Source organism: Mustela lutreola, chromosome X (genome assembly GCF_030435805.1).
Source record: "Mustela lutreola isolate mMusLut2 chromosome X, mMusLut2.pri, whole genome shotgun sequence".
In the NCBI taxonomy this organism is placed as follows: Eukaryota; Metazoa; Chordata; class Mammalia; order Carnivora; family Mustelidae; genus Mustela; species Mustela lutreola.
This window is the reverse complement of record NC_081308.1, coordinates 55,065,672-55,091,627: the sequence shown is the minus strand read 5'-3', so window position 1 is coordinate 55,091,627 and position 25,956 is coordinate 55,065,672. Positions and strand designations below refer to the sequence as shown.

General features: G+C 42.2%; 1 protein-coding gene across 4 annotated transcripts; it reads right to left on the bottom strand.

The window, feature by feature from the left end:
* Nucleotides 1-288: 288 nt before the first annotated feature.
* Nucleotides 289-24,808, bottom strand: LOC131822053 (conserved oligomeric Golgi complex subunit 2-like). Of its 4 annotated transcripts, XM_059158446.1 has the most exons (4): nucleotides 23,863-24,698; nucleotides 3,892-4,053; nucleotides 2,694-2,756; nucleotides 289-481 (listed from the first exon to the last, which is right to left on the bottom strand). In XM_059158446.1, exons 1-4 carry the CDS (start codon nucleotides 23,932-23,934, stop codon nucleotides 458-460), a joined length of 321 nt encoding a protein of 106 aa, XP_059014429.1. In that variant the 5' UTR covers nucleotides 23,935-24,698; the 3' UTR covers nucleotides 289-457. The 4 variants fall into 4 exon arrangements, 3 of the variants coding, with proteins under 3 accessions (XP_059014429.1, XP_059014430.1, XP_059014428.1); XM_059158447.1 differs by lacking the exon at nucleotides 2,694-2,756 and having other exon boundaries at nucleotides 23,863-24,215; XM_059158445.1 differs by lacking the exon at nucleotides 289-481 and having other exon boundaries at nucleotides 2,506-2,756; nucleotides 23,863-24,793.
* Between the last annotated feature and the right edge of the window lie 1,148 nt (nucleotides 24,809-25,956).

Sequence of the window (25,956 nt, the reverse complement as noted above, 5' to 3'; positions counted from 1 at the left end):
AAGTGAACACCAGAACATAAAGAACACAGGATCAGAAAATAACAACAAACCTATGGCAGAATCCTGAGTTTGCTTTGGAAAGCCCACTTCTCCCCTAGTCTCTAATATAGGCCTATTTTCTTTACAGGGCCGCTGACAATTTATACAGTCGTTACCTGTCAAGCGCTGCACCGACAACAGTTATCACTGTTTCTTGTTCTGGAAAAAGTGGGTGATCTTGAGATCGTGTGGGTACCTCTAAAATTCTGTCTTATTATTTCAGGTAGATAACGTGACATAATGCATAAAATGCACATGCGTGAGAGCTTTGAAAAAAAGCTGAATAGTGCTGACAAGTTCGCGAAGACAAGAGGAGAAGGCTTCAACTGGCATGCAGCATAAGAAATCTACTGGAGGGTATGTTTTTCTTCCTTATGTCCTCTTGTTTACACATTCGTTCATCTACTGCCCGAATTCCTTAACTGACAGATGACCTGAGACTCTTTAAAAGAATAATAAAGAAAACGTATTACAGACATTGTTTTGTCACATTATCAAGTTCCTACATCTCATTCAATTCCACAGAACTTAATACCTGTGCACCAGTACTATGCAGATATTGACAAAAAAAAAAAAAAAGATATACCAGACACAGTTACTGTTGAGGGAACTCATTATCTGGGGGCATAATGACACGAAGGCAGGGTCGCATGGCCAGAAGAAGAATGACACATATACAGTGAAAGTTATGGGGATGAGGGGGCATAGAATGGAGAACAGATAATATGAAGCAAAGTACAGGAGAGTCAGGAAATGCGACGGGGCTCGAATCGGACACTGAAAGCCATGTGTACACAGCTGCCGAGATGGGGAGGGAATGGGGAGCAGATATAAGTGCAGACACACTCAGGGGCAGGGGCAGACAGGCACACAGCCATGTGCACTGCAGGCTTCCTTCTGGAGAGAAGCAGAAATAGGAATGGAGGGCCAACTTCACTGAGATGAGGTCTTTAGATTCTGCATATTTTGGAGAACGGGAGAATGTCAAAGCGCTGATGCATGATGATGAAATGTGGGTATGGAAATACCAGGAATCAAGAATGAAGAACAGAAGACCAGAAAAAGGCAGAGCGCAGAGGTAGAGAAACATGTCCAGAAGCTAATGAATAAAGAGATAATTAGGAATTAGGGCCAAAACAAAGGTTAACAGAAACAACTAGAATGAAGTAGGCATATCACAAAAATTCCACAGGAAGGTGAATTAATTCACTCCATCAACATTATGAAACACCTCCTGGACGTCAGTATTGTGGCAGCCCACAGGGATACAATGAAGACAGATATAGTCGTATCCCTCAGTGGTCTGAGAATCTCACAGAACAGCTTCAGAGATGGGACCAGAAAGGCAGGTCAGGCCTGTGGCTGAGCAGGACCAAAGTGGCCATAAAGACAGGCCATGGAAAAGGGAGGGGATACGGTGATGGCAGGGGGTGAGGCGGGACGGGAGCCTGTTTGAGTAGAGCAAATCTGCCTCCGGGGAGAGGGTTCGAGAGAAGAGTGGGAGGCCAAAGGAAGGCTAGGCTTGGGAAACAACACCACTATGAGGCCCTGGGAGGAAGAGGCACACCAAGGAGGCAGTGGGAGAGCCCCTCAGCGTCTGGTGTGGAATCCAACAGCAGACCACGAAAATCCCTTCCATTCCAAGGAAAAGTACCTTTAACAAGATTTTGTAAAATTCAAATGAGACATAAACCATGGAAAGTATTGGCTACCTCAAGGCACAACTCAAGATTTTTACCTCTTTCACGAACTCTTTCCTGCCTGCCCCTCCCCTAGGCTTCTCAGCACTGATATTTCCGTTACTCTGCATTTTTCTTGGTTCTAACCATGTATTGTGTCTTCCCTTAAATTATGGTCTCCTTATATTCTCTCTAGGATGCAGGCACTGTCTTAGGGGAGGGATGCACGAGGCCACTCAAGCTAGAGGAGACACACAAGGAAGGATGGTGTCGTTTATGACAAGTTTACGACAGGGCATCAGAACGGACAGAGGCCGGAAGTCAGGGCACCAGACACAGACGGGGGGGGGGGGGGAGACAGGGCAGCACAGATTTCTGTTAGAAGTGATGCCACAACTCCTCCTCCACTGTTCACCCAGGTGGAGTTCCTATTCCCAATGGCTTAGAGGTGGGGAGTCCCATTCCCACAACAGAGATTTTTCTGAGAGAACATGCAAATGTAACATTTATTAAGTATTACATTTTATTTATATTATCCTTCAGTTCCATTAGGGATTACACAGTTTTTGTAGATCAGCCCAGGAACCTAACCACATGTAGATTACGTGGGGGGGGGGGATATTTACAAGATTACAAACTGTTAAAATACAAGTCATTCGTAAGTTAGAAACCACTTACATATGACCAAAGTGGCATTAATACGTTGAATTTGGAAATACGCTTCTTCTCCCCTGACATTTTAAGGTTGTCTACTCTGAGAATATGTCTTCTTCAAATCGAACATTTTTTTTAGGTTTTTAGCATATGCAAAAACAAGATCATTTACAACTCTTCTGAAGGTGAATATTATAATCATGAACCGTTAAAATACAACCACCAGTACCACCAAACTAACAGATGAATAGAATTCTTAGAGAAAAGCCGACGAGGACAACAGGCGTCACAGCAGACTGTTTTCATTAATTTGGGACTTACCAGAACTTCTCGTAACTGTCCCAAAGGCACAGAAAGTTGATTGAGGGCTTTGTCCATGCCAACCTAAAGCAAAACCAGGTTGGCACAAACACATCACGATAAGGAGTAATAATGACGTATCTATTTAACAATCAAAGCAGTACCAGATTTAAATTATTTTTTTTGGCCCAACCGTATTTTGCTATATAACTAGCTAAACAACAGAAGTGTTATTTGGCCATTAATGTTCTTCATAGAATATGAAAAAATCTGTTGAAATACATGAAACTATAAAAATAAGGGAAGTCATGAGAAACGAAAGTTTCCTTAAGAACAATTTGCCTTTAGATGACATTTTAAATGAATGTGAAAAATTTTCACAGAAGGTGATGATACTCAGCCAGCTGATGTGAAAGTCTGACGGGCTACGTTTCTCTTAAACATTATTATAAGCCTTGAGAAAAATAGAAATTAAACAGAAGTAAAATTTTCTAGGTTTTTAATCCTATTGGGATATTTATCTTAGTGGTATATTTCCCAAAAGCAAATGTGCATCATTAATTTTAATGCTTCTTGAAATTCCCACGGAGCTGCAACTTTCTGTGCTTCTCTGGACAAACAGATTTAAAACAAAATGAAGCATCAACAAGGAGACTTTTCTGCCAAGTAACAAAATCCAACATTTCTAAACGGCTTTTACAAACAATTGATAAGCTCACTGCAAATCATTCTTATATTGTTATAAAACCAAACTTTTAAAATATCAATATTGGCCAATGTTCCCTCAACCTAGCTCTGGCTAACATATACCTGGGAGTAAATTAAACATTGCAAGAGTGGTGGACATTTGCTCCTACAAATTAGTCTAAATCAAGGAAGACTTCAGGGTAATCACTTAGCAACTAATAAAACAACCCCTTGGGTATTATCATCCTTTACTTTTCACTGTTGACTAATGAATTTGAAACATAATCTAACTAGAGCAACCTTAAATGAATAAAAACTAAAACAAACAAAAAAATGTATTCCAAAAAGTTTAGTTCTTTTATTAATGAAATTGGTAATTTCTTCAAGTTTCTGGTGGGGTTGGTGGGGTAATCAACTGAAAGGTTTCTAAAAACTCTGCCCTTTTAATAAATATGAAGGAGAGAGAAAGTGTGTGTGTGTGTGTGTGTGTGTGTGTGTGTGTGTGTGTAGGACTTGTGAATTTCAGGTTTACCAAGTTTGTGGAAAGGTTGACAAAATCTGCATAATCCTTGTTGATGAGCTCCACCATGGCTATTTTAAGAAGTTTATAGTAGAGTTCCAGATCTCCTCTTAGTTCCTCCAGCTGGACATGCTTCCTATAGTCAGACACAAAGTGATCGACGTCAAAATCTTCCTGAAAATCAAACCAGAAAGAAAAAAATGATTGCAATGATACCACATTTTACATAGAAAAATAAGATCAGAGAAAGAATAAGAGGACGTTTACTGCAGGGGAACACACACAGGGACATCAGGGGGTCTGCTCACTTCCTAAGATTATGGGAAAGGGGGCCCCTCACCAAGACCATTCTCTCCTGTTGCCTAACTCTACAGGTATTTTATTTCTTTTAATTATACATTTCAAAGAGGCTCTTCTTAAAATAGAAACAGCTTTTTCTTCTTAATTTTAAAAGTAACAAATGTTCACTGTCAAACTTTCAACCAACCAAGAAATACTTATGTAAGAGAGAAAAAAAAATCACCCACTCTCTAATGCTCTGCAGTTAAGCACTGTTAATGTTTATTTTTCTTCACTATTTAGCACAGCGATTCACATTCTTCCAGACTTTGTTTTGGTCTTTCCCTTTACTTTTTTTTTTTAAGATTTTATTTATTTGAGAGAGAGAGACTGAGAGAACAAGTGGGAGAAGGGGCAGAGGGAGAAGTCGGCTCTCTGCTGAGCTGGGAGCCTGATGCCAGGGTTCATTCCAAGACCCTGAAATCAAGACCTCAACCGAAGGCAGATGCTTAACTGACTAAGCCACCCAGGTGCCCTAGTCTTTCTCTTTAAAACATAAATTACTTTTGGGGTGCCTGGCTGGTTCAGTGGGTTAAGGCCTCTGTCTTTAGCTCAGGTCATGATCCCAGGGTTATGGGTTCAAACCCCGCATTGGGCTTTCTACTCAGCAGGGAGCCTGCTTCCCTGTCTCTCTCTCTGCCTGCCTCTCTGCCTACTTGTGATCTCTGACAAATAAGTAAATAATTTAAAAAAAAATAAATATCAATTACTTTTTAAAGAAACTGACATATAATGGACACATGTTAGTTTCAGGCGTACAACATAAAAATTCCATATTTTTATCTGTTGTGAAATGATCACCCTAAGACTAGTTAACATCCATCACCAAACATACACATTTTTTTCTTGTGCTAAGAACTCTTAAGCTTTAGCAACTTTAAATATATAATAATATAGGGCACCTGGGTAGCTCAGTGAGTTAAGGCCTCTGCCTTTGGCTCAGGTCATGATTCCAGGGTCCTGGGATCGAGCCCCACATCAGGTTCTCTCCTCAGCAGGGAGCCTGTTTCCTCCTCTCTCTCTGCCTGCCTCTCTTCCTACTTGTGATCTCTGTCAAATAAATAAATAAAATCTTAAAATATACATATATATATATATATATATATATATATATATATAATATACTATGCAGCCATCAAAAGAAATGAAATCTTGCCATGTGCAGTGATGTGGATGGAACTAGAGAGTATGCTGAGTGAAATAATCAGAGAAAGATAATTATCATACCATCTCCCTGATATGAGGAATTTGAGAGGCACAGTGGGAGGTGTGGGGGTAGGGAAGGAAAAAAAATGAAACAAGATTGGATTGGGAGGGGGGCACCTGGGTGGCTCAGTGGGTTAAAGCCTCTGCCTTTGGCTCAGGTCATGATCCCAGGGTCCTGGGATGGAGCCCCACATCAGGCTCTCTGCTCAGCGGGGAGCCTGCTTCCTCCTCTCTCTCTGCCTGCCTCTATGCCTACTTGTGATCTCTGTCTGTCCAATAAATAAATAAAATCTTTAAAAAAAAAGATTGGATTGGGAGGGAGACAAACCATAAGAGACTCTTAATCTCACAAAACAAAGTGAGGGTTGCTGGGGGGAGGGGTGTAGGGAGAGCGTGGTGGGGTTGTGGACATTGGGGAAGGTATGTACTATGGTGAGTGCTGGGAAGTGTGTAAGCCTGACAATCCACAGACCTGTAACCCTGGGGCTAATAATACATATTTCTAATAAAAAATAATAAAATAAATATACAATAATACACAGTATTATTTACTACAGTCACTATGATGTACATTACATCCCCAGGGCTTATATTATTAACTGGAAGTTTATACCACTGGACCCTTCATCTATTTCCTCCACAACCTCGCCTCTGGCAACCACCAATCTGTTCTCTATGACTTCATTTTGTTTTGTTTTTTAGATTCCACATGTGAGGGAGATCATACAGTATTTCTCTTTCTCTGTCTGACTTATTTCACTCAGCACAATATCCTCAAGGTCCATCCATGTTGTTGCAAATGGCAAGACTTCCTTCTTTTTATGGTTGAGTAATATTCCATCGTATACACACACATTTTCTTTATCCATTCACCCCGTTGGTGGACACTTTAGTTATTTCCAAGTCTTGGTTGTTGTAAATACTGTGATACTCACTACTGTGAGTGTGAGTCTTGCTGGCCGCTAGAGCCAGGTGATCTAGAGGTATACCCTGGGTAGCAACTGCAAACCTCGGGGCATCATACGAGCATTCAAGCTCCTTTCCAGGAGATACCAGAAAGCAGAAGCGAGGCAGAGGGACAGCGCAAAGATGGTACCCATCAGCTCCATCTTTGGAGAATACCTTACTAGGCTCCTAGATCCATGTTAAATGAGATGCCTGCCCCTCAGGGCTTTAAGATAAGCAAATGGGCCTCTTTCACAGAAATCTGAACGCATTTCAGTCTGCTGCTTCTGTGCTGAGTTCCAGGGTGGGTCAGTCTACTCGCGCGACTGCTTTAAGAACTCTTTCTCAGTTTGCTATAGCCTTGTGGGTCTCATGGGTGCAAGCTCTGATGGCTTTCAAAGCTGGATGTTTTGGAGTCTTGTCTCTTAGATGTACATCTTGAAAGTTGGGGTGCCAGAAGTGGGGCTCAAAGCCTTTACTCCTCAGGGAGAAGCCTGGGGTTGTGAGTACCCTCTCAATTCCAGGTCGCTGTACCAGGGGTGGGGTTTATGGCAAGAGTGATTCTTAATTCAACATAGGTTTTTTTCCTTACTCACCTAATGTGTAGGAGTCACTCAGCTAGTTGTAGGGTTTTTTCCACAGGAAATTTTTCCATATGGAGCTATAGATTCAGTGTGTATTTCATAGAAGAGATGAGTTCAAGATCCTCCTATGCCACCATCTTGAATGGAAACCCCAGACCTTCTCTATGTATGTGTGTAAACATACACACACACACAAATATTCATGCTCTTCTAAACTATTTCCCATCTACGGGCACCTGGGTGGCTCAGTGGGTTAAGCCTCTGCCTTCGGCTCAGGTCATATCTCAGGGCCCTGAGATTAAGCCTCACATCAGGCTCTCTGCTCCGCCGGGAGCCTACTTTTCCCCTACTTTTCCCCCTCTCTCTGCCTGACCTCTCTCTCTCTCTGTCAAATAAATAAATAAAATCTTAAAAAAAATTAAAAAATAAAAAATAAAAAACCATTCTATTAAAAAAAATTTCCCATCTAAAAATATAACTTGAATGTCTTTACGTAAAACACATACATTTCTATTAATATTTTATGTGCATGCTGAGTGTCCCATTGAACAGATGTTCCAAATCTTTCATAACCTATTTCCAAGTATTGGTCTCACAGGATTAGCTATCCTGTGTTTCCCCTTTACAATACTGTGATACCCCGGTAGGCTTATATGCTTAGAGGCAATAAATTACTATCTACTTCCCCTGTGACTCTGCTACTCCATGACCTGTTTAGTCAGCAAGAATCAAATGTGATGATTCCCAAACTAGTTAAGGACACCTACACTTACTTCGTAATTATATAGCTTCATTAAACACTATGTAAACCAACAAAATATGACTGCAAAAAAAAATCACTATTCTTTTGAAAACTAACAGAGCTATTTTGGAAAGATTTGATACAAAGAAATCAATAAGAAAATTTTTGCTAAGTTAGGTATGGGTGAGATGACCACGTACCAGGCAGGAAGGGAGTGATCACAGGATTCTCACTCAATTCAGTTAAAGAAACTGAAACTGAATGCAAAAAAAGACAACATAGAAAGCTTTTTTTAAAAAGATTCTTTTTATTTATTTGAGACACAGACAGACAGTATGAGCAGGGAAAGGGGCAATGGGAGAAGGAGATTCCCTGCTGAACAGGGAGCCCAATGCGGGACTCTATCCCAGGACCCTGAGGTCATGACCTGAACCGAAGGTAGATGCCTAACCTATTAAGCGACCCAAGTGCTGTGATAACTCAGAAATCTAATCTGCAGGCCAGTTTCCAAAGAAAAGATCTGGCACTGTTTCAATGGAGAATAAATGTACATATATTTTTTCCAAATAAAATGCTAAAAACTGTATATACCATTCCCTAAGAGTACTTGTTTAAACTGACTTTCTTAGTTAATCAACCAAAGACTGACCCTGCTAGTGTCAGAGAGAAGGACTTCATACCAAACCGTAATTTCACAGTCATCTACAGAAAGCCACCTGCTTCTTACACTGGTGACCAAATTAGCCTGGACCTTTCTCTCCTGAGACCATCTCAGACCTTACATCATAGTTAGGTAGTACATCACGGAAGGGGGTCTTGGTTCATAATCCTGGCCATCCTACTCACCAACTGTATACCTTTAGGTCGATCACTTTCCCTGCCTCAGTTACACATTGTTGAAGTTCTTGAACTTCATGATGGCATTCTAAATTGTATAACTGGGGTGCCTATGTGGCTCAGTTGGTTAAGCATCTGCCTTTGGCTCAGGTCATGATCCCAGTCTCTTGGATTTGAGTTCCACATCAGGCGCTCTGCTGAGCAAGGAGCCTGCTTCTCCCTCTGTCCCTTCCTCCTGCTCCCGCACTCTCTCACTCTCAAATAAAATCTTAAATAAATAAATAAATAAATAAATCAATCATATAACTTAGCCTCAGTGAACAAATGCTATTAGGTAATATTAGTACTCAACTCACCATTTATGCATTTGTTCTCAGATAAACAAAAGTTGCATAACACATGACTAAATAACTCAGAACATCTGTGAATACTGGGTTAGGCAGCGTTTGCTGTGAAAAGCAAACCCAAACTCACAGTGCCATAATAGAGACCCATTTCACTTAACCAAGAATGGTTTTACTACTTTAGGAATGGTTTTACTTTATAGTGTAGATTTCCCAAGTATTCAAAAAGAAAGTATTTACAACCCATACATTTATGGTCAACTGATTTTTCACAAGGATGCCAAGACCATTTAATGGGGGGAAAAACAGTCTTTTTGAGTGCCTACTACTGGGACAAATGAATATCTACATGCAAAAGGATGAACTTGGAACAGCAACGTCACACATACACAAAAATATAACTCAAAATGGATCAAAGATTTAAATGTAAGAGTAAAAACTGTAACACTCAGAGAAAACAGGTGAAAATCTGTATGACTTGGGATCGGGCAAAGCTTTTTTAGACATGATACACAAAGCAATAAGAAATATTAGATAAGCTGAACTTGATCAAAATAAAAACTTTCGTGTGTCAAAGGACACTACGGAGAACGTGAAAAGACAACCCACAGAATGGGAGAGAGTATCTGCAAATCATTTGTCTGACAAGGACCTAATAACCAGAATATGCAAATATACTCTTAGAACTCAACAACAAAAAGACAAATAACCTAATTTAAAAACAAGCCAAAGACTTTTGAATAGACATTTCTCCAAAGATGATACACAGACGGTCAAGAGCACATGTCGGGATGTTCGACATCCTTAGTCATTGGGGAAATGCGAATCAAAAGCACATGCAGATGCCACGTCACACCCACTAGGACAACTATGGTAAAATAAGAAAAAGAAAAAGAAAAAAAAAAGAAGAAGAAAAGTGCTGGCAAGAAGGCGGAGAAGCTGGAAACCTCCTGTATTGTTGGTGAGAATGTAAAATAGTGTGGCTAAGGCAGCAAACAGCTCGGTAGCTCCTCAAGAAGTTACACACGTACAATTACCCAGCAGTTCTACGTCTAGGGGTATGACACCGACAGAACTGACAACAGATGTTCCTGCCACAAACTGTACATGAATGGGCACAGCAGCGCTGCTCGTAACAGCCAAATGAGTATATACCCAACGTCCATCAACTGATGAATGGATACATAAAATGTGGAAGAGCCTCTTACACAACCATAAAAAGGAATAAACTGTTACATGCTACAACACGAGTGAAGTCTGAAAACATTCTACTCTCAGGTTAAAGGAAGCCAGACACAAAAGGTCACGTGTTATACAATTCCACTGATAGGAGATGTTCCAGAAAAGGCAAATCCATAAAAACAGAAAGTAGATTCATGATTGCCAGGGAATAAGGGGAGGGGAGAATTGGAACCAAGAGGTTTATTTTTCGGGTGATGGAAGCATTCTGGAATTAGACAGAAGTGACGTATGTACCATATACACAGTAAATATACTAAAAACCAGAGAAGAGTACACTTTCAAATGGCAACTATTATGCTTTGTGAATTATATTTTGATGAAAAATGAAACAACTTAAATATCAACAAGTTAAATGCTAGAATACATTAAAAAAAATCCAAAGTAACACTAATCACAGGAACAATGGAGTAGCTACATGAATTTCAGACAAAGCAGATTTCAGAGAAGGAAAATTATCAGGCATAAAGAGCAGCATTACATAATGATAAAGAAATCGACTGACCAAGAAGACACAATTATCCTTAACGTATGTGTGCCTGATCAAAACAGGTGAGACACAACCTAACAGAACTGCAGGGAGAAATAAACAATTGCATTATCACAGCTGGTGACTTCAACACTTCTCCATCAGTAATGGGCCGATCCAGCAGCAGGGCAACAAGGATCTGACAGATGTGGACATTCAGTCCAGACATGGCACACTCAACACCACCATCAATTACCGTACAACAGACGTACACAGACAATTTCGCCCAGTAATAGTGCAACACACATTCTTCTTAAGCTCATATGGAACACTCATCAAGACAGAATAATTCTGGGCCACAAAAGACAACAAATTTTTAAAAATAAAAATTATACCAAGTATGTTCTCAGACCACAATGGAATTAAAAATCAGTAACAGAAGATAGCTGAAGAAGTCCAAAATACATGGAGATTAAATGACACACTTCTAAATGACAGGAGACCAGTCTCAACAAAATACAATGTAGCAAAATGTGTGGAATGCTGCTTAAAGGGAAAATATACTACTGAATGCAAATATTAGAAAAAAAAAGATTAAAGACCATAATCTAAGCTTCCATTTTAGGCAACAACAACAAAATCAAATCTAAAGTAAGGAGGGGCTCCTGGGTGGTTCAGTTGGTTAATCATCTGCCTTTGGCTCAGGACATGGTCCTAGGGTCCTGGGACAGAGCCCTGCATCAGAGCTTCCTGCTCAGGGAGGCTGCTTCTCCCTCTCCCATTCCTCCTGCCTTTATTCCCTCTCTCACTGACTCTCTCTGTGTCAAATAAAATCATAAAAAAACCCTAAAGGAAGTAGAAAAAAATAAAAATTAGAGCAGAAATCAATGTAATTAAAACCAGGAATTTTTTTTTTAATCAATAAACCCCAAGTCTGTTTCTTTGAAAACATCAATAAAACAGATACACCCTTAGCCAGGCAAACAAAGAAAAAAAGGTAGAAGACATAAATTACTAATATCAGATGAAAGAAGGGAGGGCTACTGCTAACAATCCCAATCACTGTAAATTCAACCAAACATTTATGGAATACTACACAATTCTCTAAAATCTCTTCCAGAAAGTAAAACTACAAGGAATACTTCCTAAATCATTCTAGGAGATCATTATTACCCTGACACCAAAACCAATACTACAAGAAAAGAAACTACAAACTAGTATCTCTCATGAACACAGACACAAAATCTTCAACAAAAATTAGCAAATAAAAGCAAACACTATATTAAAAAATTATACACCAGGATCATGTAGGATTTATTCCAGGAATGCAACATTAGAAAATGTTCAACATTAGAAAATCAATGTGATCCATCATATCAACAGAAAAAAAAATCACATGATCATATCAATGAAGGGAGGAAAGAAAACATTTAACAAAATCCACACCTCTTCATTATTAACCCTCAGGAAACTAGGAATAGGAGGACTTCCTCAACTTGATAAAGAATGTCTCCAAAAATCCACAGCTAACATGATATTAATACTGAGAAAATAGAAGACAGGGAATCAAGGCAAGGATGTCCATCCTACTACTAGTATTCAATACTATACTGGAAGGCAAAACTAATGAAATAAGGTAAGAAAAGGAAACAAAAGGTATACAACCTGGGAAAGAATAAAACTTTGTTCACAGATGACATGACTGTCTACAGAAAATACAAAGACTTCACACCCCACACCCACACCCTCCTGAAACTAGTCAAGTGATTATAGCAAGACTGCACGATACACAGTTAAAATACAGAAGTCAATTGCTTTCCAATGATGTATCAGACAAAGGGCCAGTATTCAAAATTTATAAAGAATTTATCAAACTCAACATCCAAAAAACAAAAAAAATCCAGTCAAGAAATGGACAGAAGACATGAATATACCAAAGAAAACATCCAAATGGCCAACAGACACATTAAAAAGGGCTCCACATCACTCAGCATCAGGGAAATACAAATCAAAACCACAATGAGGGCTCCTGGGTGGCTCAGTGCGTTGAGCCGCTGCCTTCGGCTCAGGTCATGATCTCAGGGTCCTGGGGTCGAGTCCCGCATTGGGCTCTCTGCTCAGCAGGGAGCCTGCTTCCCCTCTCTCTCTGTCTGCCTCTCCATCTACTTGTGATTTCTCTCTATCAAATAAATAAATAAAATCTTGAAAAAAAAAAAAACCCACAATGAGACACCACCTTACATCAGTCAAAATGGCTAAAATTAACAAGTCAAGAAACAACAGATGTTGGCGAGGATGTGGAGAAATGGGAATCCTCCTACACTGTTGGTGGGAATGCAACTCTGGAAAACAGTATGGAGGCTCCTCTAAAAGTTAAAAATGTAACAACCCAACGACTTAGCAATTGCCCTATTAGATGTTTATCAAAAGTACACAAAGTTATTTGAAGGGCCAAAAGCACCCCAATGTTTATAGTCAAACTATTGAAAGAGCCCAGATGTCCATCAACAGATGAATGGATAAAGAAGATGTGGTGTACACACACACACACACACACACACACACATTACTCAGCCATCAAAAAGAACAAAATCTTGCCATTTGCAAGGAAATGGATGGAACTAGAGGAAGACAAATACCATATAGTTTCAGTCACATGTGGAACTTAAGAAACAACAGATGAATACAGGAGAAGGGAAGGAAAAATAGAAACAGACAGGGAGGCAAATCACAAGAGACTTAACTACAGGAAACAAACTGAGGGTTACTGGAGAGGGGAACATTGGGGTAACTGGGTGAGGGGTATTAAGGAGGGCACTTGTTGGGATGAGCTCTGGGTGTTGTATGCAACCAATGAATCACGAAATTCTAACCATGAAACTAAAAGTAGACTATATGTTAACGAGATTGAATTTTAATTAAACAATTTAAAAAGTCAATTGTTTTCGTATATACCAGCAATGTACAAGTGGAATTTGAAGTTAAAACACAAGACCATTTACATTAGCATACCAAAAAAAATTAATACTTAGGTGCAAATCTAACGAAATATGCACAAGATCTATATGAGAAAAAGTATAAAATTCTGATGAAAGATAACAAGCAAGGTAAGATGTGAAGTGGAAAGAAAGTCCATAATCTTGGGTAAGAACACTCAATACTGTTAAGAGGTCTGTTCTTCCCAAAATGATCGACAGACTCAATGCAATACCAATCAAAATGCCAGGAAGTTATTCTGTGGATACCAACATGTTGACTCTAAAATTTGGATGGAAAACTGGAAAACCAAGAGTCCCAGAGTAGTCAACAAAATATTAAAGAGCGGGGAAAAAAAGGAAATTGAGGATTGCCACCACCCAATCTCAAGACTTACTATTAAAGCTATAGTGATTAAGACAGAAGATGCCTGGCAAAAGAGACAGGTGCTTGGAACAGAATGGAGAGCCCAGAAAAACATCCACACACACAGGCAAAGGCAACTCAATGGCAAGGACAGTCTTCAACAAATGGAACCGAACAATGGCACATTGATAAGAAAAAACAAACAAATGAAAAGAATAAAAACAAACTTTTCACACCTTTCACAAAACCTAAACGTAAAATGCAAAACTTCTTAAAGATGACAGAAGAAAAAATGTAGGGATCCTTGGATTTGGCAATAACTTTTCAGATATAAAACCAAAAGCATGATCTACGAAAGAAAAAAAATTGATGAGAGGGACTTTGTTAAAATTAAACTTCTCCGTAAAAGACACTGTTAAGAGAATGAAAAGACGGGACGCCTGGGTGGCTCAGTTGGTTAAGCAGCTGCCTTCGGCTCAGGTCATGATCCCAACATCCTGGGATCGAGTCCCACATCGGGATCCTTGCTCCGCAGGGAGCCCGCTTCTCCCTCTGATTCTGCCTTCCACTCTGTCTGCCTGTGCTCGCTCTCACTCGCTCTCTCTTTGACAAATAAATAAAATCTTAAAAAAAAAAAAAAAACGAGAGAGAGAGAGAATGAAAAGACCAGTCACAGAGTAGAGAAAATATCTGCAAAACACATCCATGGTAAAGGACTTAAAATAAGAAATATAATATAAAGATGTCTTAGTAGCAACAAGAAATCAAACCTAATTTAAAAATGTGAAAAGAGCGGTGGCTGGGAAACCCAGTCAGTTAAGCATCTGCCTTTAGCTCAGGTCGTGGGACTGAACCCCACACTGGGCCCCCGGCTCAGCGAGGAGCCTGCTTTTTTCCCTCTCCCGCTGCCTGCTGCGACCTCTCCATGTGCTTGTGCTGTTAATAAATAAATAGAATCTTTAAAAAAGAAAAAAATAGGATCTGAAAAGATGCTCAACTTTGTATGTCATTAAGAAATTGCAAATTTAAACAAGGTACTATTATGTATCACGTAGAATATAAAAAATCCAAAGCACTAGTAATACCAAATGCTAGCAAGGATGTGGGACAACCAAACTCTCATTCACTGTTTGGTCAGAATGCAAAATGGGAGGCACTGTGTGAGACAGCTTGGCAGTTTCTCACAGAACTACACACATTCTCACTGTAAGATCAGTAATTGTGCTCCTTTGTATTTACCCCAAAGAGCTTAAAACTAGTGTCCACACAAAAACCTGCACACGGATGTTTACAGCAGCTTTATTCTCTGAAGTGCCAAAACTTGGAAGCAATCCAAATCTCCTTCAGTAGGTGAACAGGTACACTGTGCCACACCCACACAATGGATTATTCGACAATTAAAAGATGAATTATTAAGCCACAAGACTTCGAAGAACCTTAAATGCATATTGCTAAGTGAAAGACCAGTCTCAAAGGCTAAATACTATATGATTCCAACTCTATGAAATTCTGGAAAAGGTAAAAATTAACCAACATTTTTATTTTTATTTATTTTTTAGGTCATCTCTATACCCAATGTGGTGGCTAGAACTCACAACCCCGAGATCAAGAGTCAGATGCCCTAGCAACTAAGCCAGCCAGGTGCCTCTGAAAAGGTAAAACTCTAGACAGTAAAAAGATCTCGGGCTGAGGGGTGAGGGAGGAGGGTGCAGAGAGAGGAGAAGAAACAAATAGATGAGGTACAGGGGTTTTCAAGGCAATGAAACTAGGCTGTAAGATACCAACAGTAGGTAAATAACATTATACATTTGTCAAAACCCACAGAACTATAGAAAGAGGAGTGAACCTTAATGTAAACCATGGATTTTAATTAATACTGTATCAATGCTGGTGGTTTATCAGTTGTAACACATGTACCACAACAATGTAATACATTAATAATAGGAGATAGTGTAGTTAGAAGAAAAATATCTTCTCTTTGTACTCAGGGGTATTTCCTATATGAACCCAGTTAAAGTACAAATCCCCCAAAAGGCCAGAAGTTGGGAGATCACAAGAGGTGTTGGAACACAGGAAAATAAAAGAGCAAACCAGACAAGCTGCAGGTAATTAAGAACCATTAACCATAAGAGAAGCAGTGACATCACTCAAAATTAAAACCAAGTAGAGTTTAAAAGTTTAGCTACTTTACTAACTAGCTGCAATCAGGGATGGCAAACAAAGACTAATTCAAAGTAACCTGGGAATTAATCATTTAAAACTTACCAATAATCTGAAATTAGTAGCTTTAATGCTATGAAAATTACATGGAATTTGGAAAGATTGAAGTTCTCTAAGCTGCCAAGAAGTAAAACACTCCTTCCCAGATACATGGACTTATAAAATCACTATATACTATCTCCACGAGAAGCAGAATCCCCCAGAACCATCACTCTGTAATGATGAGAAGTACTAAGAGGGCATATGAAATTTATGAGCTCTGCCCTGAAACATGTCCCATTTCAGGGAGACAAAAAACCAAAATAGTTAAGCACTAATCTGCACACTACATAGGGGTTGAAAGACATAGAAAGTTTGTGTGAGCTCACGTATGTGTGTATTTCCAACCATTCTTGAAAACAATGGACAACAGAGATGAATAAATGTCCCTGTATATCCCATAAATATTCCTCAAATATTGATCATGCAACTCCAGCTCTGCTCTAAGACCTGGGGACACAGACATGAAAAGAAAAGACAAGGTCTCTGCTTTTAAGGAGCAGATATTCTAATGCAGAAATGAGAAAATAAATATGTAAACAAACATTATATTAATGAACAGTGATCAAATAGTGATTAATGAATAGTGATCACAGCTAAAAAGAAATCAGGACACAGTAAAGGTCTGAGTGACAAATGGAATGTATTTAAACTTGGATGAACCAGGAAATATAGAACAATGAGTTGAGATCCAAATGACACAAAGGAGCTACCCACAGGAAGTGTTGGAAGACTGTTCCCGCCCAAGGTATCAGCATGTATACAAAAATGTCCTTGGAGCTCTTCCCTCCAGCCCCTGCTCTCAAATCTCTGCCCCAGCTAGGTGGGGACATAATCTAGGACTTGTGTCTCCCAAAACTCATTCTAAATGTTTGTTCAGTGACTAAATTATTCAAGCTTGAGAAATTAAAAACATATGCTAACAAGATCTTCCCACCATCTACAGAGAGATCATCTTAAAAGCATCATGAAATAGTAACACTGAAATTCTAAAAAACTTCTGTTCTAACATTTTAATCAATTTTATATCAAACTCCTTTGTTGAATTTATATACCCATTTGACATATTTATGAAGAGACAAAAAAAAAAAAAAACCCTACATTCCGTAAATGTATTTATCCATCTAACAAATATTTGAGTACCTAATTACACTCTGTTCCAGCTGATTTCTTCTCTTTATCTCTTTTTTCCCCTCAATTTAACACCAATCATAATCTATGTAGGCTTTTAGTTCGCTTTTCAAAATTAATTTCTTGAGCTATTTAAAGGAATTATCCAGTGCTAGAGTTCTCAACATTGGTCACACATTAGAATCACTTAAGGAACTTTTTTTTTTTAAGATTTTATTTATTTGACACAGAGAGAGAGATCACAAGTAGGCAGAGAGGGAGGGAATAATGCTCCATGCTGAGCAGAGTGTCCCATGCAGGGCTCGATCCCAGGACCCTGAGACCATGACCTGAGCTGAAGGCAGAAGCTTAACTCTCTGAGCCACTAAAGCACCCACTCACCTGAGGAACTTAAAAACAAAAAGCCGAAAGGGCACCTGGCTCGTTCAGTCACTGGAGCGTGCAGGTCTTGATCTCAGGGTTGTGAGTTCAAGTCCCATGTTGGGTGTAGAGATTACTTAAAAAAAAAAAAGAAAAGAAAAAGCCCAAGCCCTAGTTTGTGATTAATTTGTTTAAATGTTTCAAGAAATTTGATGCTAAATGTTGTAAGACTATTTAAATAACAAAAATATATATTTACATAATACTTCTTGCTTTCAAATTTTGAACAAAGAACTTACTAATAATCAATAACTTAGTAGGCCAACATTTTATTTAAATAAGTTTTATGGTACTACAAAGAGTGAATCAGAAAATCAAAAGCAAGGAGAAATGGGCATGGTGTGAACATGGGGAAGCAAGAGAAAGCAAGCAAGTATGTGACCGGGAAGCAAATGCTTAGCTCTGAGATCCTTCTCTGAGAGAAGGACAGATTAAAACCTAAAAAGAAAGAAAAGAAGGATCCCATGCACTCAAGGAAAGAGAAGTCCCCCAACATCCCTCCTGCTTTTTCCAATATAAACACACAGCTGGGCCGACTTACCACATCATGGTTGGTACCGACTTTATCAACTTTTCTATTTAGGCCAAACTTGACCGGTCAATGATGGACGGGCTGTGTGCCAAGTGTACCAGTTGTACAACTGACTGAGTAATGGCTGAAACTGAGAAACCGGGGTGAAAGTATCAAGAGGCTCTAAGGATTGCGAAAGAGCCAAGATTCAAACAATTACCACGTACACACAAGACAAACTATGCAGATGACTGCTCAGTATGGAAGTAATTCAGAGTGTTACACTGTGGCATCAGCTGACCCAGACCCAGAAGATTGCTGGAGTTCCGATCATGGACATCTCTAACCATATAGACGACACTGAGTGAATGCCAGATGATGACGGAGCCCCTCACTCCTATATCTTAATAGAGTTCCTCAGCTCTCCTTTACCAACTTTTCCTGTTGCCAGTTCATACAAGCAATTCTCCTTACCCAGTTCCTCTGTTCTGAGCTATGGCTAAAGACACTCACTTTTTTATGTTTTGAAACTGATTATCTTGTACCATTTTACTTTTTGTTGCATCTTTTTATAAATCAGATGACCGCTCACAAGACCAAAAAAAAAAAAAAAAAAAAAGTAATGGAAAGGAAAGATCAAAAGGGAGGACAACAACAACAGAAAAAACAGTTCTTTTTTGCCGGGAACCCTTCTTACAAGTGCCAATCAGATAAACTTTATCTGATGTTACATCGTCACAACTCCTCTATCATCAGGGAAAGTAGTTCACATAAGAAAATTTCTCTATAAAATGAGTTGCAGGCTTATATTCCATATTTGTCTAATTAGAATTTCATTAAGATATCTGTCTCAAACTGATGTGGAAGAGAATGGAATCTTGTCATCAAGACGTGACATCGAACTAAGAACCCACAGGGTAAAGGACTCAGCTCCTGTGATACGAAGACGGCTCCTGGGGATGGGCGACCCTGGGCAACAGTGGCTGACCTGCGGGCCTGCGGCTATCTGCTGTCTGTCACTCTTCCCTCTTCCTCCTCTGTCAGCTGCTATCCCCAGCCACCGTCAACAAAGTCCACCTCAAACAGCCATCACATCCCTCTGGTCCCGTTTACTGTAGCTAAGCTCCAGGCCAGGCATCCAGATCACCAGCCCTGTGGGAACTTCTTCTAAGGTAAGAGGTGGCCCTATTGGTAAAATGCAGGTGCCAAGGCATGCGGACATTGTGCCATCTTCTGCGCTATTCTTAATGTTCTGATTGTCCCACTTCCCTCAGTTCCCACCTGTGGCCTCTGGAAAGGAACATATTACAGTAGGATTTCCAAGGACTGATGTGTGGGGGTCAGGAGATCTGGCCTGTGATTGGCCCCAACTAGCTGTGTGGCTTTAAAGGAAGTCATCACACCTCAGGCCTCAGTTTCCTTATCTGCAAGCCAGGATGGACTAGAGTCTTTTCAGAGGAGCCAGCAAAGATCACATAGATAAGCACCACCTCATTATACTAACAAGCAAACAGAAGGCCGGAGGCGAGTGATTTGCCCCAAGTCAGACATAAGCAGGCAGAGAGCAGAGCCGAGGATGGGACCCACATCTGCAGGTCACAGCTAATCAGCCAGCACAGTACAAACAGATCTGAGCAGCTGCTCATTCTTCCCCTTTTCCGTTTTGTCCATCAGAATGCATGCTCCCTGCAAACAAGGACACACAGGACCTGCTTCCTGTCTCAAAATTCCCAGTTCACCCAATTAGAACAGGGAGGAGCCTCAAGGACTTATCCCCCACACCCACACACACGGTTCTTTTACCTATGGAACATGAGGGTACATACATTCACCATCCAGAGGGCTCCTGCCTTTACTTCTCATGGAAAAGGTCATCATGTGCCTACCTGGGGTGCCAACGAAGCCACAGGTTCCAGAGAGGAACTGACACAGAGAAGTTCGAAGGAGGCAGACTGGCTCAGCGCAGAAACAAACTGTCTACCAAGGAAAACTACCCCATGGGGGACTGATTCTCTTTGAAATACGTTCGAGTGCGTGGGAAAATGGTTTTTCAAGAGCCGGTGGACTGACCAGTCACCTGGTACATACAAGATCACATCCGCATTCTGACAAGAGTGGCTAGCCTGCAGTGTAGACCAGGGGCCAGAAAGACAAGGAAGGCGCATGGAGACTGGGTGAGAAGCTTCTACGGTGTGATGGCAAGGGCGCACTGCAAAGGTATGAGAAGAGATGGAAAGAAGTATATGGGTTCAAGAGGTTTAGGAAGCGAAATCCACAGGACTTGGTGTGACAGACTAGATTTTGGAAAGGTGACAGAGTAGGAGTTGACTTCTGGTTTCCCGACTCCAGGCTAAACGGATGAAGTGTTTACCGAGAGAGGCAATAGAATAAGAAAGGTGGTTTTCAGTGGAGGAGGTGCTCATGAATTCCGTCTTGAACCTGATGAGTCTGAGGGGCCACAGACACATCCGAGAAGAAAGGTCAGCAAGTCCAATACACAGAACTGGTGCTCAGGAGGCGTGTGGGCCAGAGACAGGAATCTGCCTTACCTGCTGACAGGTGGTCATGAAGCTGCACAAAAGGTCATCTAGGGAAAGAAAGGAACACGTGGCTGAGCCCATAATTAGCATTCAGTGGCTACCAGGAGCATGACTTTGCACAGGAGACACATCAGAGAGGTAGAAGAAAGACAGGAAGCAATGCAGAGCATTTGGTCTACTGCGATGTCGAGTAAGGAGACAGAGAAAGGTCAGGTGCGCTGACTTAGAAACAGTTTTGGTAAGAACTCTTTAGTGGAATGACAGGGCCTGAAGGGTGGAAGGTGGGAAAGTCAAGTCAACCCCTGAGCACTGGCTGTGATGTGCGACACTGACAGGGCAATACGTAGAGGTGGGGCATTCAAGTGGGAAAGGATCAAACAGGAGCGCGTGATGGGAAGGAGTGCAGGGGAGAGGATCCTTGCAGGCTCCTGGAAGGGCAGGAGGGCATGGACTCTTAGCCAGAGTGGAGACTGAACCCGAGGAGGAAGGAGAGCCCCTCCCCGTACCAGGCGAGGAGGAGAAGGGGACAAATACAAGAATGGGATCATGATCAGCAGGATGGAGGAGGTCCCGTGGGATGGCTGCTAATTTTTCTGTACGACTGGAGATGAAGTCATATGTTGAGATGGAAGAGGAAGGCTACATGTGATGTCAATAGCACACCCATGTAAATGGTCTAATTTATCTATTATGCCACTTTCTCCCCCTACTACCAATACCTTATGTCCTGCTCATCTATTAGTTGGCTGTCAACCCAAAGGATTTTCGTATTTCTAACCCGACAAAGTATGATGTTGCCAGTGCTTCTGCCCCAGGTGACCCTTCCCCATCTGCCATTCCTGCACTTTGATCACCTACCTCTTTTGCATACCTTTCCCGTTCTATTTCTCATTAGATCTCATAAACATGACTTTTTTTTTTAAAAGATTTTATTTATTTATTTGACAGAGAGAAATCACAAGTAGATGGAGAGGCAGGCAGAGAGAGAGAGAGAGAGAGAGGGAAGCAGGCTCCCTGCTGAGCAGAGAGCCCGATGCGGGACTCGATCCCAGGACCCTGAGATCATGACCTGAGCCGAAGGCAGCGGCTTAACCCACTGAGCCACCCAGGCGCCCCTAAACATGACTTTTTAAGTAGTCTCCTGCCACCAGTCAGCTCGAACTCAACAGATATGACCATGCAACTTCCTGCTGTAAACCTGACTGCAGCACTACCGTGAAGACTGCATCAACGTGGACCCCTCAACGTATGCAGTGTCCAAGGTGCAACCCGCAGCCCCACCCCATCTCCCTTTCTACCATCCCAGTCTCATTCCAAAATGTGCCAAACAAGACACCTATGTAGAAATACAACCCCGACAGCAAGCTCTCCACTCATTTCTGCCTCGGAACTGTAACTTAACAAAACATCTCTCTGACGGAAACACAAATTGCAAATAACCTTTATCTCCAGCTCCCACATAGAAGATCAATACCACTTTACACAGAACAGCTGTTCCATGTATTTTTCTTCTATGTATGAAGGGGTCACGTTCATTAACACTACAAATTGTACATTATATTCAGAAATTTCAGAGCCTTGAAAGAATATGGAATTGCTGGCATTCTAGCCACTTTCCCAGTTTGCTCTCTCCCTACCTCTAAGTCCTACTTTAGAACTGCTATTTTGAGATTTCTATTTTCCGAAGCTGCTTTGACCAAAGGCATTCTGTCAGCTCAGAGTGAGAAAGACGGCGGGGCTAGGAAGTGTGAGAAAATGCTAGTGTTAGGCCCAAAGAAAGTCTGACGAAGTCCAAAGACAGACAAGCTAAAGAGACTTCTGTGCTTTGAGATTCTTTAAGTCTGTGTGTGTGCTTTTCTTCTTCCAATGACCTCTCTCCTCATCACGTGTCCTTCATTAAAAAAAGGTTTCTGGATCAGAGAATTCACTCTGTGCTCTCCTTCAGACACTCCATTCAATTTACACCTTTTATTACAGTGGCTTAACATCACCATACAAGAACAAGAGTACAATATACCTTCATCTAGACATCCCTACATATTAAAAATGATATGGCCACACCGCAGAGGATCCAGACATAAGCACTTTTAAAACCAGAGTTTGGGAGATGTGATCTGAATGCAAGTATCAAAAAGGAACTAGCTGGTTAACCCAAAAAAGAAAAAAACATATTATGACTTGAAGCCATAAAAAAGTAAGAAATCCAAACTCTTTTCAGAATTCTAGGTACCTACAGAGCCAAAACTTTTTAACACTGAACCCAGCTACTAAATCCCAATCCTTAGAAATTAAACATATACGTTTTGATAGTTTAAGTACAGACCCAGAGGGATACAGAAAACAGATAAAGCTCCTCCTGGCTCTGATTCAAACCTTGGCACATTTTCAAGGCTATGTCTGATGAACCTTTCCTGTCAGTAAAGTCTTTTCAGTTTAAATTTCTATTCTGTAAGTTTATGTCCTACAGTTATCTGCTGCCAGCTTCAGGCTGACCTCACCAAGAGAAGTAGGGCAACTTTAGAAAAGGAGCTTGGTATGCTTTGTAGTACTGGACCAGAACCAGTAAGGACAGTACAGTCTTTCAGATTTCTCATTCCGGGAGCTTAAGACGAAAGTCAGGCATAAACGTTAGGTTAAGTGCCTTTTTGACCCGATTTCTGGTAAGTACGTGCGTTCAGAGATGTGTTCAACGCACAGTCGCTGAGCTTCTAGGCACAAGGCACTGGGAGACTTCTGTCAGGCCGGGGGAGCGGCGGTCTGACTGTGCCGCACGGTACCAGAGGCGGATCCTACGGGTCCGGGGCTTTTACGTTTAGCTCAAAACCACTTGCCCTGAACTTTCAGGCCTTTTCATTCAATGTGTACGATTTCACAGGAGTGCTTTCTTCAGGCTGCACCTAGCCCACCCGAGGCCAAGAGACTCACTGCGAAGTGCAGTGAGGTCCCGGCCGAGGACCCCTCCGGGGCGGGACGGCCCAGGAAGCCCGCAGGAGAAGCCCGAGGAGAGGCCCCGGAGGGCCAAGGAGGGCAGGCCACACACGGCCGGGCTCCGGGGAGCAGAGACCAGGCGCGCACCTTCATGAACTCGTCCTTGTCGAAGCAGAGCGTGTCCGGCCCCTTGGGCAGGTTCATCCTACTTCTCTCCATCCCGCCGGCCGCCGCCTCTCAGCACCAACACTCCAGCGAGAAGGAAAGGTAGGAGGCTGCGCTCCCCAACGCTATGGGTGAAGCCACGGCGTTTCCACCTCACAGAAGGCACCGCTTCCTCCAACATGGCAGCGCCCTCGCCGCGGCCAATGAAAGAGGACGCCGCAGGCGCGCCTCCGCCTGCCTCCACCAAGAGAGGAGCCCGGACCGATGCCGCCGAGCCAGCAGGTGATCCAGCCCCGTGTGGCGGAGGGCGACACTACAACCCCGAGTACGTTTCTTCGGAACAGTCCTGTCGCCTGTGCGGCCGGGTGAGCGGGAGAGGGGAGGGCGGGGAGGGTCATGGGCGCTCCCTCCCCACCTCGCCGTTTCCCTCGGAAAACCGGCCTGCGAGCCTCTTCCAGGACCTTCTCCCGAGATTGTCCCGCGGGAAGCATAGCTGTGGCGGGATGCTGGCCCTTTACTTCTGCGGCCGGTTGTCCAGAGTGGGGGGCGCATCCCGGTGTCAGGCCTCCGGTCCCCCGGCGCCGCCGCTGCAGCCGCCTGGGCGCGGAGGCCTCTGTGGGAACCCGGCTTCCGCCCTTAGCCCCGGCACCCACCCGCGAGCGTGGCTTCTCCCCCGCTGAGCTTGGCTCCAGCGATCTGTAGGGAGGAAGGTGGTCAGCTGGCAGCCTCAGGTCGTCTGGGCAGCTCCCAGCTCCACTTCGGCTCAGCTGCGGGGCGGCCACAAGTTTGGGTTCTCAGAGCTCTTAAAGAATCACCTCGCTACCGGCAGACAAAACGCAGCCGACAAGTAGATGTGCGAGCATGTTTATGTCCAGTCCACTCTAGAATGGGCGGAATCGTGTGTTTGTGACTAGCGTTGGTTCGATCGCCACACCTGTCCCCAATTTCCGAGACCCCCTCCTCCTCCTGCCATCCACCCCATATTTATTTTGAGATTTTTCTTTCCTCTTCCCTTGCTCTTTCTCCCGCTGTCCTCCCCTTTAGTGGGAATGTCATGGTCAAATGATGATTCATTTCTCTTTTTTTTTCTCCGTGAGACTCTGACAGCTCAAACCACAGATCTCACGCGCGCCCTTCAGGCTGCAGCTTAGCTGTAATAGCCCAGGCCTGGGCTGCCCCTCCCAATGCTGTGATCTCACAGAGATAGCACAAGCAGTCCTTAGAAAGGGGTGGGACACAGCAAGACAAGGGCTTAGAGTGAGTCTTGCATTCGAGTCACTCCAAACGGAAAACTGGTCACTTTTTTTTTTTAGGACGTGAGTACAGGGACGCCTGGGTGGCTCACTTGGTTAAGCAGCTGCCTTCTGCTCAGGTCATGATACCAGCGTCCTCGGATCGAGTCCCACATCGGGCTCCTTGCTCAGCAGGGAGCCTGTTTCTTCCTCTGCCTCTGCCTGCCATTCTGTCTGCCTGTGCTCGCTCTCTCCCCCTCTCTCTCTCTGATAAATAAATTAAAAAGAATCTTTAAAACGTGAGTACAGAATCTGAAACAATACATTCCCTAGCAGTGGGCCTGGCAAGGCCTTGTTGAGGAAAACGTTGCCAGTCAATATCCAGAGACTATGACAGGTAGGACGAGAGTTGGAATCTTATTTGGAGAATCAGAATAAATTGCCAGGGGAGCAACTATGAAAGTGCATTCTATGCCCTGTTGTGGTCATTTGGATATAGGGAATGAAAGCCTCATTATTTGGTCTTTGTTTGTTTACTCTTATTATGAAAATTCTCAAGCATACACCAAAGTGTGTAGAGCAGAAGGATCGCAGCCCTTCCCAGTACTTATCACTCTGCTTCCCCAACTGTTTCTTAGGCCCTCCTCCTTCTACTGCCCCCGAAGTGCCTGTATTTTTGTTTTGGGGGGAGGGGGGAGGTCTGGAATATATTTTAAAGTAAATCCCAAACATCACATCATTCCCTGCTCCCCAAATACCTTGGTTTACACATCAAAGAAGGAGGAGGAAGAGGTGGAGGAGGGGAAGACTGAGAAGGAGGAGGGATGAAGAAGAGAGATTTCTG

Coding starts and splice junctions, on each gene's coding strand:
- LOC131822053 (XM_059158445.1), bottom strand. CDS start 23,934: ATGGAGAGAAGTAGGATGAACCTGCCCAAGGGGCCGGACACGCTCTGC. Junction 4,054..23,862: donor ACAAGGACGAGTTCATGAAG/GTGCGCGCCTGG, acceptor TTTGATTTTCAG/GAAGATTTTGACGTCGATCA. Junction 2,757..3,891: donor TCAACCTTTCCACAAACTTG/GTAAACCTGAAA, acceptor GTTTTGCTTTAG/GTTGGCATGGACAAAGCCCT.